This window comes from Hyperoodon ampullatus, assembly GCF_949752795.1.
Source record: "Hyperoodon ampullatus genome assembly, chromosome: 5".
Lineage (NCBI taxonomy): Eukaryota > Metazoa > Chordata > Mammalia > Artiodactyla > Ziphiidae > Hyperoodon > Hyperoodon ampullatus.
Window position 1 is genome coordinate 56,744,276 of NC_136918.1, and position 15,681 is coordinate 56,759,956.

Below are 15,681 nucleotides of genomic sequence, written 5' to 3' on the forward strand. Positions count from 1 at the left end.
AAAAGATAATATTTAATGGAATACTGTACATGAAGAGCTTAGCACAATGCCAAACACACAGCCAGCACTCAATTAATGCTAGCTATTATAATTATTGTATAAGAGCTGAGTTTGTAAGTGATAGTATATTTACTTTATAATATAAATACCTTGAAACAAGCACACTATTAACATTATCCTCATTTTAAAATCACTACCTTTATGAGCTGAAATGCAGAGACAAGAAGGAAGGAAGATTTATTGTATTAATTCATCTCACTCCCACCATGTTTCTAATCTGCTTTACACATCAGATAGCTAGAGTTTAGGGGTATCCCTGAAAAAAAAAAAACTGAAGGTTAATGTGTATCATTTACATGCTTCAGAGAATAAGCAAATTACTGGCTGGTGAGATCAAGGTGAAACACAGTGGAATGAACTCACTATGGCCACGCCTCTATTTTAAGGCTACCTGTAAGGAAAAAAAAAAAAAAAAGATTGAAGCATAGCTCTTTTAACAAATAGGAGTAGAAGTGATTAATTACTTTTTACTGTCATTCAACAGTGTGTCACCCAGGGAGCAACCTCATTTCTCCAATTCCGCTATAAATTTAATAGCGGTCACATCTTGGCCTACTTGGCTGAAAAGCATTGCTCCTGAAACCCTGATGGCACTTTTAAGTCCGCTGATGTGTGAACATAATTCTCTGTGTCTCTTAGCTCCACATACTCTGTTTCTCCCAGGGAGACACTTTAGTAGATCTATGTGGCACCATGTGGAAAGTTACAAGGGATGAGCTCTCTGATTCTTTCCTCTTTCATGTAACAAGATGAGAGAAAATTTAAAACCAATGGGTGTTATTCTATGGTGGAGATATTCTTTCCACTCTGTTAAGGGAGTATAAAAAGATATTTATTAAAATTGAAAACTATTAGTTATGAGACCATTGCAGTCTGAACATTTAGTTTGGTATCTAAAAAGGGATTGTAAAGATCCCATTGAAAAATTTGCAGGATAGGATGGTGGTTAGCCATTGTGCCTAAAGCCCAACCCTCTATTTGCAGTAACCCACAGGAAGAAATTTCTAAAAAGTAGGATCATCGCAAAGTCCTGCCAGACACCAGGTAGAATTTCCAAAAAACAAACCCTCAAGGAAGAACAGATGATGAAAAGTAGATTATTACCTATATCTACTGCATGCCCAACTCAGAGACTCATGTTCAAGGACTCATTTCTGGGGCTCTAAGTGTTATTTCATCCCCTAATTCCAGTATTAGTACTCTCTTTTTGTATCTATGCATAAACGTTAATCCCTTCAACATTTAGGAAATGGAAATGGACAAGCAATGGTTTATTTCACCTTGAGATATGAAGTTAATGAGAAGAAGAGGTGGTGAAAGAAACAGCAGTGAACTCTGGAGGTTGAAGTTTCTTTGGTTTTTGGTTTTTTCTCCTTACAATTCTTCCAGCAAAGAAAGTTCTATATGTAAGTTCTAACAGTACCGAGGTGAGCTGCAAGGAGAACCAAGAAGAAGCTACCAACCCAGTCTCTAGAAAACATTTGGCATGGACCAGGCTCCTGTGCAGTCGGACCTTAAGAAAGATTCTACATCGTGAAAAAAAGAAAAAAAAGGAAGCATTAAACTCAGGTGGAATACTGAAGTCATGTTTTCCAAGAGAAAACCACTGTAAGTTTTCATGAGCAGTTCTACTGAATGTCCAACAGAGGTGTTAGGTACTAAGATTTAAAAAAAAAAAAAAAGAAAATTCGGGAACAGAATAATTTAGGACAATGAGCCTGATATGGAGGAAAGAGGACTTTCCATTTAAAAAAAATCAGTTTTAGCCCCTGTTAACTGGGAAAATCACTAGACTTCTCTTAGCACAAGATTTTTTTTTAATTATATAAGTTTCAGAAGGTTATCATTATAATTCAACATCTGTATACTACAAAGTGGTCAACAGCACAAGTCTATTTACCGTCCATCACCATGCAGTTGACTTTCTTTACCCACAGGTTTTAATACCTGTCAAATGGGAAAATTTGTTTTTATCTACTTTGTGGAGATACTAAACAGTTAGATGTAATTATATACATGAAAATGTCTTAGAAATTTTAAAAATTGATGAGTAATGGAGTCTTTAATATCTTTCCTGTTTTACAGATTGTCCTCTGTATTTCTGATTTGATACTATCACTTATTGATTCTTCTTGCTTCTAGTTTAAAATTATGCTGCAATTTAATTCTTGATTTCTTTATAATTTATTTTCTTCAATTCCCTAATCTCACTGTTTCAAAATAACAAATGTATACTACCTTTACAAATTATCTTTCCTATTTTGATTCAAGGGAACATTTTCAGAATTCAGTGCTAGGACGGGGAAAGAAATGCAGAACATGCCAAAACACCAGGCATCCATGACTGATCTCATAGAAATTAACAAGAAAAAGAGTAAGAGTATAAAAGAAAAATGGTAAAGGATGTGAGCAGATAATCCATAAATAATGAAATATAAATGACTAACAAATATGCAAAAAAAGGTCTAGTCTTACAAGCAACTAAGAAAAGCAGGTGGTAACATTTTGAAGAATAATAAGAAGCCCACACTTTCTTAAAGAGTTACTGGCAAGAAAGATGGAAGTAAAAGCCATGAATTCTTTTCCTGAGTAAAGCACACAAGCACAAAACACACTTCTGTATAAGCAAAACTAAAATAAAAGCCCAGGACCAGATGGCTTCACAGGTGAATTCTATCAAACATTTAGAGAAGAGCTAACACCTCTCCTTCACAAACTCTTCTAAAATATAGCAGAGGGAGGAACACTCTCAAACTAATTCTACACACCATCACACTGATAGCAATAGCAGACAAAGATGTCACAAAAAAACTACAGGCCAGTTTCACTGATGAACATAGATGCAAAATCCTCCACAACATACTAGCAAACAGAATCCAACAGCACATTAAAAGGAACATACACCATGATCAAGTGGGGTTTATCCCAGGAATGCAAGGATTCTTCAATATACGCAAATCAATCAATGTGATACACCATATTAACAAACTGAAGAAGAAAAACCACATGATCATCTCAGCAGATGCAGAAAAAAGCTTTTGACAAAATTCAACACCCATTTATGATAAAAACCCTCCAGAAAGTAGGCACAGAGGGAACTTACCTCAACATAATAAAGGCCATATATAAAAAACCCACAGCCAACATCGTTCTCAATGGTGAAACACTGAAACCATTTCCTCTAAGATCAGGAACAAGACAAGGTTGTCCACTCTCACCACTATTATTCAACATAGTATTGGAAGTTTTAGCCACAGCAACCAGAGAAGAAAAAGAAATAAAAGGAATCCAAATCAGAAAAGTAGAAGTAAAACTGTCACTGTTTGCAGATGACATGATACTTTAAATAGAGAATCCTAAAGATGTTACCAGAAAACTATGAGAGCTAATCAATGAATTTGGTAAAATAGCAGGATACAAAAATTAAGCACAGAAATCTCTTGCATTCCTATACACTAATGATGAAAAATCTGAAAGAGAAATTAAGGAAACACTCCCATTTACCATTGCAACAAAAAGAATAAAATATCTAGGAATAACCCTACCTAAGGAGACAAAAAACCTGTATGCAGAAAACTATAAGACACTGATGAAAGAAATTAAAGATGATACAAACAGATGGAGAGATATACCATGTCCTTGATTGAAAGAATCAACACTGTGAAAATGACTATACTACCCAAAGCAATCTACGGATTTAATACAATCCCTATCAAACTACCAATGGCATTTTTCACAGAACTAGAACAAAAAATTTCCCAATTTGTATGGAAACACAAAAGACCCCAAATAGCCAAAGCAATCTTGGGAATGAAAAATGGAGCTGGAGGAATCAGGCTCCCGGACTTCACACTATACTACAAAGCTACAGTAATCAAGACAGTATGGTACTGGCAGAAAAACAGAAATATAGATCAGTGGAACAGGATAGAAAGCACAGAAATAAACCCACACACATATGTTCATCTTATCTTTGATAAAGGAGGCAAGAATATACAATGGAGAAAAGACAGCCTCTTCAATAAGTGGTGCTGGGAAAACTGGACAACTACAAGTAAAAGAATGAAATTAGAACACTCTGTAAGACCATACACAAAGATAAACACAAAATGGATTAAGGACCTAAATGTAAGGCCAGACACTATAAAACTTGTAGAGGAAAACATAGGCAGAACACTCTATGACATAAATCACAGCAAGATCCTTTTTGACCCACCTCCTAGAGAAATGGAAATAAAAACAAAAATAAACAAATGGGACCTAATGAAACTTAAAAGCTTTGGCACAGCAAAGGAAAACATAAACAAGACGAAAAGACAACCCTCAAAATGGAAGAAAATATTTGCAAACGAAGCAACTGACTGGATTAATGTCCATAATTTACAAGCAGCTCATACAGCTCAATATTGAAAAAACAAACAACCCAATGCAAAAATGGGCAGAAGATATAAATAGACATTTCTCCAAAGAAGATATACAGATTGCCAACAAATACATGAAAGGATGCTTAACATCACTAATTATTAGAGAGATGCAAATCAAAAGTACAATGAGGTATCACCTCACACCAGTCAGAATGGCCGTCATCAAAAAATCTACAAACAATAAATGCTGGAGAGGGCGTGGAGAAAGGGAACCCTCTTGCACTGTTGGTGGGAATGTAAATGGATACAGCCACTATGGAGAACAGTATGGAGGTTCCTTTAAAAACTAAAAATAGAACTACCATTCGACCCAGCAATCCCACTACTGGGCCTATACCCTGAGAAAACCATAATTCAAAAAGAGTCATGTACCACAGTGTTCACTGCAGCTCTATTTACAATAGCCAGGACATGGAAGCAACCTAAGTGTTCATCGACAGATGAACGAATAAAGAAGATATTGCACATATATATAATGGAATATTACTGAGCCATAAAAAGAAATGAAATTGAATTACTTGTAGTGAGGTGGATGGATCTAGAGTCAGTCATACAGAGTGAAGGAAGTCAGAAAGAGAAAAACAAATACTGTATGCTAACACATATATATCGAATCTAAAAAAAAAAAATGGTTCTGAAGAACCTAGGGGCAGGACAGGAATAAAGACACAGACATAGAGAATGGACTTGAGGACACGGGGAGGGGGAAGTGTAAGCTGGGATGAAGTGAGAGAGTGGCATGGATATATATACACTACAAAATGTGAAATAGATAGCTAGTGGGAAGCAGCCACATAGCACAGGGAGATCCACTCATTGCTCTGTGAATACCTAGAGGGGTGGGATAGGGAGGGTGGGAGGGAGACCCAAGAGGGAGGGGATATGGGGATATATGTATACATATAGGTGATTCACTTGGTTTTACAGCAGAAAGTAACACAACATTGTAAAGCAATTATACTCCAATAAAGATGTTAAAAAAAAAAAAGAAAAACTAAAATAAATGAATTAAGTATTAACTAAAGACACTAGTTAAAAAAAAATTACAGAGAAACAAAGCAAAAACCCAAAAACCCTTAGGAAAGAAGGGGGGGGAATAACAAAGCCAACATAAAAACCAAAATCAATGAATTAGGAAGCAGAATAGGAGAATTAATAAATTAATCTAAGAGTGTGTTGCTTTTAAAAAAACAAAATAATCAAAACCCTGCTATTCTAATTAAGAAACAAAGAGAGAAAACAAGACTATACAGTACCAAGAGTGAAAAGGGGAATGACACCACTGGTACAACAGGCATTTAAAATGTTCTAAGAATATAATGTTCTTCACTGTAATGACAGATTTTAGAGTCTGAATGAAACTGGTAATTTTCTAGGAAAATATAAATTAACAAAATTGATACAAAACACTGAAAACCTACACAGTACAATAATCAAATAAGAAAACAAAAGAGGTGAAATGAGCTGGGCTGAAACTTTTTTTAACTATTTATTTCCAAGTGTTCCAGAGTATTGAAAAGACGGGGATCTTTCCAATTTATTTTATATAGCTAGCATAAGCCTGACACCAAAACGTGATGAACATAACTCAAAATAAATTATATATTTAGGAAAAATCTAATTATATATTTACTAATTGAAAATAAATCAATATGAATTAGAACAGCCCAATTTTAAAATGAATAAAATTCATGAACAGTATACACATACACATGGCCAATAAACATGTGCGGTTGATTTAGTAATCAAATTAAGGTGAGGTGCCTTTGTTACTCATCTGATTAGCAAAGAATAAATAGATTAAAAGATTGCTAATACCTAGTGTGCGTGAGGATATAGAAAAACAAGAACTTAAATGCCTTGTTGGTAAAAGTGTAAAACTTTTCTGGAGACCACTTTCATGATGTATATTTTCTAAAATACATTTTTTGGGTTCTAATATATATGCCTGACTCGTCAATTCAGATATGTAAGAATACATTATAACAGATAGAATATGAAAATTTAGAAATGGATCAAATGTGTGGGCAAAGATGTATATACAAGGCTGTTCAATGTACCTTATTTATGACATTAAGAACTTTCAGTGTCTCTGGAGAAATTTCTCACTAGGAAAAACAGTAAATGGGGATCTGGTAAAATTATGCAGCCATTTAAAAAATGGTATAAATCTATATTTATTAATGTCCAAGATACAGTCAAAGAAAGAAACATAATAGTATGGATAATGAATAATATCGTTTTCATAAATGGAAGGAGAAAGACATAGATAGATGACAGAGAGATGACAGATAGATAGACAGACAACTAGCTAAGATAGATATATCCACACCAACATCTAACATCTAACACAGTGGTCATTTTTTAATAATAGAATTGTGAATTTTGTTCTCTTTATAATTTCTTAATTATCTAAATTTCTAACAGTTTAGTACAGTTCTTTTCATTATCTGTGTTAAAGAACCAGTTCTCTTTGGTGTTGGTTTTGTCCCAATCTGTTGTGGAATGATACTTTATTAAACAGAGTAAAAATAAATTACTAGAAAACAATGAAGTAAAAATATGACATAAAAATACAAAAGCTAGGGCTTCCCTGGTGGCGCAGTGGTTTAGAGTCCGCCCGCCGATGCAGGGGACACGGGTTCGTGCGCTGGTCCAGGAAGATCCCACATGCTGTGGAGCAGCTGGGCCCGTGAGCCATGGCCGCTGAGCCTGTGCGTCAGGAGCCTGTGCTCCGCAATGGGAGAGGCCACAACAGTGAGAGGCCCGTGTACCACAAAAAAAAAATAATAATACAAAAGCTAATTTTTATTGTAATTCAACAAATATAATATTTCTCTATCAAACTACTATGAAAGTTTCTAAATGCTTACTCTGTTTCTGTGCTTATCTCATCATGGATCAGTAGCTCATGAACTGACACTGTAGCACTGGTGTAGTGATTAAACACGCAGACTCTAGGGCCAGACATCTAGGTATGAATCCAAATTACTGTGTAGCCTGAGATGATTACATAACTCTCTAAACTTCAGTTTTCTCATCTGTAAAATGAGTAATGAGTGCTATGCACTGAATGCTTGTCCCCCCCAAATTCATATGTTGAAACTTAATCGTATATGTGATGGTATTTGGAGGTGGGGCCCTTGGGAGGTGATTAGGTTTTGAAGGTGGAGCCCTCATGAAGAGAATTTGTTCCCTTATAAAAGAGACCCAACTGAGCTCTCTGGTCCTCTTTCTGTCATGGGAGGTTACCATGAGAAGTTGACAGTCTGCAACCTGAAAGAGCGCCCTCACCAGAAGTGGACCACACTGCACCCTGATCTTGGACTTCCATGTCTCCAAAACTGTGAGAAGTAAATGTTTATTTTTTAAGCCACCCAGTCTATGGTATTTTGTTATAGCAACCTGAACTGACTAAGACAATGGGCATGAAAACAGTGATTATCAAATGAGGTAATAGATGGAGCGCTCTTAGAACACTGCTTGTAACATAATAAGCACTATTTAAATGTTTGCAATTATCATCATTATAAAAAGAAGTAGAGTTAATAGTAGAGTTAATATTGGGAAATAAAGCCAATAATTTAGTAGACAATCTTGAGACACTCTCCCAGAATGCAGTGGTGAAACAAATCAGAAAGCCTAATAGACATGAAGAACAGAGATGGAAATGCAACTTAATTACTTTCTTAAGAAAGAAAACATGGCAGTTGGGATGGGAACAATAATCAAAGATGTAAGTGAAGAAAGCGTCTCTAAGTTAAAACAAAAAACAAAAAACCTGGGTATGGAAACACAAAGACCTTACCTCTTTCCAGGCAAAACAGATGAAAATAGAACACATCTGGATTCATGGTAGCAGTAATTTTGAATTACAAGAAGATAGAAAAATATATCACATGCTTGGGGAAAACAAAGAAATTTCAACACAGGAAGTTCTTTTAAATTATGTCTAGTTTAATCCAAAAAAGTATTATTTTTTTCCTCCTCTGCATGCTAAATATGAGAACATAAATGGAGAACTATGTATTTACAGAGAAACGGTTATGTCTCAAGAAACACTCAGCCACATTCCTTTATATGTATAAAGTCATCAAAAATACATTCTCAGTTATGCATGAGCTCAGAGAAGTTACCATACACATAACCCCTCTTTGAAAAATTACTTGGAAGTGGGGCTTGAAAACTGAAAGATGTTTAAGAAAAAATAAATAATGAAGTCATAATACAAAAGGACCTGCCACCTTCTCCCTGTGAATATCACTAAGTACAACCCTCATCTCATGGCAAATGTCCTTAAATAAGAGACCACAATAATGAGAATGTGGAGAAACTGATGCATTCTTTCACAATGGCTGCCAAATAAAACTTCAGAGCAAACTTCATTATGAATTATTACCCTTCATTATAAAAATCAATCTATAATTTGACAAGAAAAAAACCAAGAAAATTATTTCCCTCAGATATGATTAAACTTCTCATCCCAAATCTCAGTTAAACATGATAATAATTGTGCTAAAACAAAAGGAGGGGGATAAAATGAAAGACACTTAAACCTTAACATGATTATTTTTTAATTAAACTTTACTTTGAGATAACTGTATATTCTTATGTGGTTGTAGGAAATAATGCAGAGAGATCCCATTTACTCTTTATGCAGTTTTCTCCCACTGGTAAGCTCTTGCAAGACTAGTACCATCACCAAAATATTAAGATTCAGGCATTCCACCAATCTTAAAATTTCTCCAACTTTACTTGTACTCGTGTGTGTGTGTGTGTGTGTGTGTGTGTCTTTACTTCTGTGTATCTACCCACCAAAGTCAAAATACCTTACAGTTTACAGTTCTAACACTACAAGGATTCCTTCCTGTTGTCCTGTTATAACCACAACACCCAGTCCATCCCTAACCCCGCACAATCATTAACCTGTTCTCTATTCCTATAATTTTGTCATGCAATCATACAGTATATAACCTTTAGGGATGGGTTTTTTTTCACTCAGCATAATTCCCTAGAGATTCATTTAAGTTGTTGCATAATCACTCACTCATTCCTTCTTATAGATGAACAATACTTTACAGCTGTACCACCATTTTTTTAATCATTCACCATTGAAGGACATCTAGATTGCTTCCAATTTGGGGCTATTATGAATTAACTTGCTATAAACATTCACGTATGGATTTCTGTGTGAACATAAGTCTTCATTTCTCTGGGATAAGTGCCTAACATGCACTTGTTGAGTTGTACAGTAGTTGCATGTTTAGTTTTTTTTTTTTTTTTTTTTTTTTTTTGCGGTACGCGGGCCTCTCACTGCCGTGGCCTCTCCCGCCGCGGAGCACAGGCTCCGGATGCGCAGGCTCAGCGGCCACGGCCCACGGGCCCAGCCGCTCCGCGGCACATGGGATCCTCCCAGACCGGGGCACGAACCCGTATCCCCCGCATCGGCAGGCGGACTCTCAACCACTGCGCCACCAGGGAGGCCCCATGTTTAGTTTTTTAAGCACCTGCCATATTGTTTTCTCCACTGGCTGTACCATTTTACTTTCCTGTCAGCAATGTGTGAGTGATCCAACTCCTCACTATTCTCAGATTTTGGTGTTGTCACTATTTTGTATTTTAACCATTCTAATAGGTATGTGGTGATACCTCATTGCAGTTTTTTTTTTTTTTTTTTTTCGGTACACGGGCCTCTCACTGTTGTGGCCTTTCCCGTTGCAGAGCACAGGCTCCGGACGCACAGACTCAGCGGCCATGGCTCACGGGCCCAGCCGCTCCGCGGCACGCGGGATCTTCCCAGACCGGGGCACAAACCCGTGTCCCCTGCATCGGCAGGCGGACTCTCAACCACTGCGCCACCAGCGAAGTCCTCATTATAGTTTTTTTTTTTTTAAGTTTTAAGTAATTTACTTTAGACGTTGGGGGTAGGAGTTTATCAATTAATTTATTTATTTTTGCTGTGTTGGGTCTTCGTTTCTGTGCGAGGGCCTTCTCTAGTTGCGTCAAGCGGGGGCCACTCTTCATCGCAGTGCGCGGGCCTCTTACCGTCGCGGCCTCTCTTGTTGCGGAGCACAGGCTCCAGACGCGCAGGCTCAGTAGTTGTGGCTCACGGGCCCAGTTGCTCCGCGGCATGTGGGATCCTCCCAGCCCAGGGCTCGAACCCGTGTCCCCTGCATCAGCAGGCAGACTCTCAACCACTGCGCCACCAGGGAAGCCCCCTCATTGTAGTTTTAATTTACATTTCTCTGATGACTAATGATGTCAAACAATAAACATGTCGAACATCTTTTTATGAGCTTATTTGCCATCTGCATGTCCTCTTCAGTGAAAAATCTGTCCTTGCCCACTTTCAAATTGGAGTCTTTTTTTTTTTCTTAACTGTTGAGTTTTGATTCCATTATGGTAGCGAATATACTCTGAATGATTTCAGTATTTTTCAATTTGTTGACATGTACTTTATTGCCCATGATATGCTCTATATCAGTGACTTTTCCATGGGTGCTTGAGAAAAATATGTATTCTGCTGTTGTTAGGTGGAGTGTTTTACATATATGTCAATTACCATTGGTTGATTGTGTTGCTCAGATCTTTATGATCTTTGCTGATTTTCTTTCTGGTATTTCTATCATTTGCTGAGAGTGGGATATTGAAATATCCAACTATAATTATAACATGAGTATATTTTAATACGTTTTAGATTTTAATTGAAAACATAAAAAGAAGCAGAGCATATGAAAAAGAAATGCAAAGATTATATATGATACATAATTTATTATAAAAACATGAAAAGGATGTTAGGAAATACGTAAAAAATTAATGGCAATTATACATGGTGATAGGGTTATGGGTAACTTACTCTCCATCTTTAGATTTTTTTGTAATTTCCAAAGCAATATAAAAAGCTTAAAAATTTCTGATTGGATGAATGATATATACTCTTATTTGTAGCTAATTGATAACTCAAATAATGCCACATTTTTCAAGATTCATTGTTCTCTCCTAGACTTTCAGGGATCACTCAAAATTATGTCTCAGGAATATGGTGGGCAAACACTCACCATACAATATTCTAATAGGGAAAATCTATTAGCAATATCAATCTTATTAATGATGATACTAATTAAAGAAAAATGTGTGGCTGTATTTTTAAGAATGGGACCCATAATGCAATATTTAATCTTGGTTATTTCTGCTATTATTGGGCTTTATATTAGTTTTATCTGTGTTTTTAAACAAAACTTGAAATTCCTTTTTGCCACAATTTCTGAAAATAGCTTTGATATTTATTTCTTAAAAGAACTTTGAGATACCTTAGAAAAAGGTTTTATAACTCTGAAGTATTGCCATCCTCTTTTCAGAAAACTATCAAATATATTTTGTAAAATACGTATTTTTTATTAAAATTTGATCTGTGATTCTAATTTACTACTGAAATTTCATTTTAATCTACCTTCTCATGAAAACAACAATACACATACGAGTCTTCACTGCACTTTCCCTTAAATATTATGCTTTTAACTTGTCCATGCTTCATTCAAAAATATTTTAGGCTTCTTTTCAAAACAAAAAATTAACACATAATTTTTGTTTCCTAATTCAAAGTCTTCTCACTGATATACTATATCAGGTAGTTTAAAAGGTTTTATTGCCTTATCTCCATGAGTTATTTTACCAAAAAGGTAAAGTGTATAGCTTTAGACAAATATAATTTGAACTAAGTCACCCTTCCTACATTCAAACAAATACATCTCACATTAAAGTTCTTCATCTTCTAGAGAATTAACTTCTCAGTCTCTACAAATGTCTACATGAAAATTTTAAAATTCAGCAAAATATCTGGAATGTTCTTTATAATCCTGACACCAGTACTTTGTCTATATTTACTATAATTCTACCTTTAACTTCAACATATTTATAACAATTTGCAAAGCTTATTTCAAAGATACCCCACTTTGGCAAACAAATAAAGCAACCTTTGATAAAATCAGAAAGTTCTCTACCTTAGAGTACTTGACCGATAAACCAAGATCACCACAAATACACATAAGCCTACCCAGCAGGCTGCCTGTTCTCCCATTTTAATGTGAACTGAAAAATTATCCCTGTCTCTCCTTGTTTTCTTATAGTTTGGCTTCATAAAGTATACTCTTTAGTGTGTTAAGATTGATCATTTTATTCCTTTTCTGGCCTTGAATCTCACAGAAGTAGAGAATATTGAAGACATTAGATCAGGCATTTATTCTTCACTTTATCTCAATGTTCATAGACGAAGTCTTTAATATTATTAAATCTGAAGGTCAGCTTCCTCTTACCATGTAGGATCTGAGTGTCCTTGTAGACACTACTCCCTGAATGGCCCACATATTCATCCCACAAAAAGTGTGCCTGAGAAAGGAGACATGCCTGCTCCACCGCAACAGAGAGGGACACAGAGGAGGAAGCGGCAAAGGACACATACACTGTGGGGCTTGTTTCTCTTTTGTTTCTTTAAGATTTTATGTGAAAAATCCATGAGATGTGAGCATTTAAGACTTGAAAAAAAATGCTGATTTAATTTAGAGGATAAAATTAATCAAGAGGTTCTAGAATTTTAATATGATGATATGCTGGCAAATAAAACTACGTAATTTCTACTCATTTTGTTTTCTACTGATTTGGGCTTTATAAAGAGCTATGTCATCCAAAAACCTTTTTATTTTCCCCCTGAAAAACTGTTGCTTTAAGTATCTCTGGGTCCTACAGGATCAGATTGGCCCTACAGGATCAGAGGAGAGGTACGGTCTCAATCTGTCATGTTCAAACTATAACACTTTCTCTTAAATGACATTTTAAGGTCTGTTTCCAACTATGTTGACATTCATGAGGTCAGACTCTCAGGAATAGTTACTAAATCAGTGTTAAATGCTTTGTCTCTTTTATTATCAATTTTATCAGGTAATCTTTATAAAGCAACCAGACAACATTGACTGAGGTCATTTACTTTGTATCTTCCACAAGAGTCTTTGCTTTTTTTCCCTCCAAATAATTGAGAACTGTACTCTGAGGATCCTCATAAGAACATGAATAGAATTTGACTCTTTTCTAAGGATAATGTGAGGGGAAAAACTTTTACATTTGATTGTGGGCATATAGTTGTTCAGGAAAAGGAATAATAGATTACATATCTAAAGAGCTCTTATAATTAGTATGAAAAAGATTATGGAAATAGGCAAGGAATAGAAAACAGGAATTTACATGGAATTAAAAATAGCCAAAATTTATTTAAAAGACCTATCTAATGCAAATTAAAATGTAAGGGCAGTAATTTTTGTCTGACAATTACTAGTAATTACTCAATAACTATATATTGACTGAATGTATGTATTATAGTAACAAATTTCTCCCATCAAATTGGAAAAGACTTTTAAAAATGATACGAATTCTCAGACTTGACAGGATATCCAGGCAAAAGATAGTAGCACCAGGTAACTACCAATTCAAACTAGGGATGTTAAGCATCTAGATTCACCTTCAGCTCATAGTTGTTGGATAAAATTAAGAAGAGAAATACATTTTTGAACAGAATATAGTCATTCTCAACCCATTTGCACTTTAAAAAATAATTGACAACAATGTTAATGTAAATGAGGTTGCAAGGCAACCTCAACTTACTCTATAAAAGAAAAATTAGGGGACTTCCCTGGTGGCATAGTGGTTAAGAATTCACCTGCCAATACAGGGGACACAGGTTCGAGCCCTGGTCAGGTAAGATCCCACATGCCGCGGAGCTACCAAGTCCATGCACAACAGCTACTAAGCCTGTGCTCTAGAGCCCGCGAGCCACAACAGCTGACTGAGCTGGTGTGCTGCAATTACTGAAGCCCTCACGCCTAGAGCCCGTGCTCTGCAACAAAAGAGCCAACACAATGAGAAGCCCACGTGCCACAGCTAGAGAAAGCCCGTGCACAGCAACGAAGAACCAACGCAATCAAGAAAATTTAAAAACAGAAAAATTAGTTTAAATAATATCATTTAAATAAAAAGGATTTAGAATACAAGAAATTTTACACTAAGGTATATATAAATAGATATTAACTCCAAATATTACTATCCCTGGTAAGAAAAGCATAGAGGATATAGAAAAGAGCAAAGAAGCAGATAATCTGAATAAGGTCACTAAACAGAGGTGGAGCTTCTCCTCCCCCATCAGCCTTGATTCTAAGACACAGTAGAAAACTCTGAGGGGGAAAAAAAAGTGCCGATCTATCCTTGTCATATTATTGACACTTCTTAATGTTTGGGCTTCTCCTCCCAAAATTAATTATTTTCTTCTTCTACAGTTTATCTGTGGTGCCCAGAAACCACTGACTTCCTGGAATTTTTATTAAGAATTCCACATTCCTGCCATGTTTTTCAGATACTGTGGCCTCCGCCAATAAATTCTAATAAATTTTCACTTCTTTTCTTTCAATAACATCCTAGAGAATATGATTCAGACTCAAATTAATCACCGATCATGTTAATGGCTCCTAGGAGTTTACTTCCGATACCTCTTATTATATTAAATCAACTTGATAGTGTGCTAGATCATTGCTCAGCTGGGTTTTCATAAAAGCACTGGTATTTAATATGATTTATATCTGGTTTTCTGCTAATATCTTTGTTTATTGTGTGCTTTATTTTTAAAACAGACATTCTTAGCTAATGGCACCCCTTTAAAATATATCATACTTTAAAAATATTTTACAGGAAGCATTTTACAGTAAAATATGTTACTTATATTACAGTCACTTAATAGTGAACAGGAACAATTTATTTAATTTACAATCAAAATGTTAATATTTGACTTGTAGTTTGGAAAAAGTACATGTACATATATATGTCTTGCTTGTTTAAAAGATCAATTATATGTCAAGATTATTAGAAAATTTAAAGCACTGTATTTTTTTTAAAGCTTTGCAGCAAAGGGGCAGCTCTGGGAAAACCATTTGAAGCATCTGCTGAAGATGTAGCAAGTGTGGCAAGTTTCATTGAGACAAAGCTTGTTACATGCTATCTACGGATGAGGAAACCTGACCTTGCCCTGAATCATGCGCACAGGTAAAATGAAGTGTTAATAACTACAAGTAAGTACTATCCATGCAAGCAGAGGGTATTATGTGAGCTTGTATGATTAACTTAGATTCCATTTAAATTTAAAGACAAAACAAAAAACATT

General features: G+C 35.6%; 1 protein-coding gene across 1 annotated transcript in view; it reads left to right on the top strand.

Annotated features, from left to right (window-relative positions):
* Positions 1-15,681, top strand: part of SPATA16 (spermatogenesis associated 16) — a gene marked incomplete at its 3' end in the record, with an annotated part of 219,168 nt that overhangs the window by 41,530 nt on the left and 161,957 nt on the right. Inside the window, exon 2 of the mRNA XM_079705228.1 lies at positions 15,418-15,563. Within this exon, the coding sequence (XP_079561354.1) occupies positions 15,418-15,563 (146 nt within the window). The remainder of the gene's footprint in view (positions 1-15,417; positions 15,564-15,681) is intronic.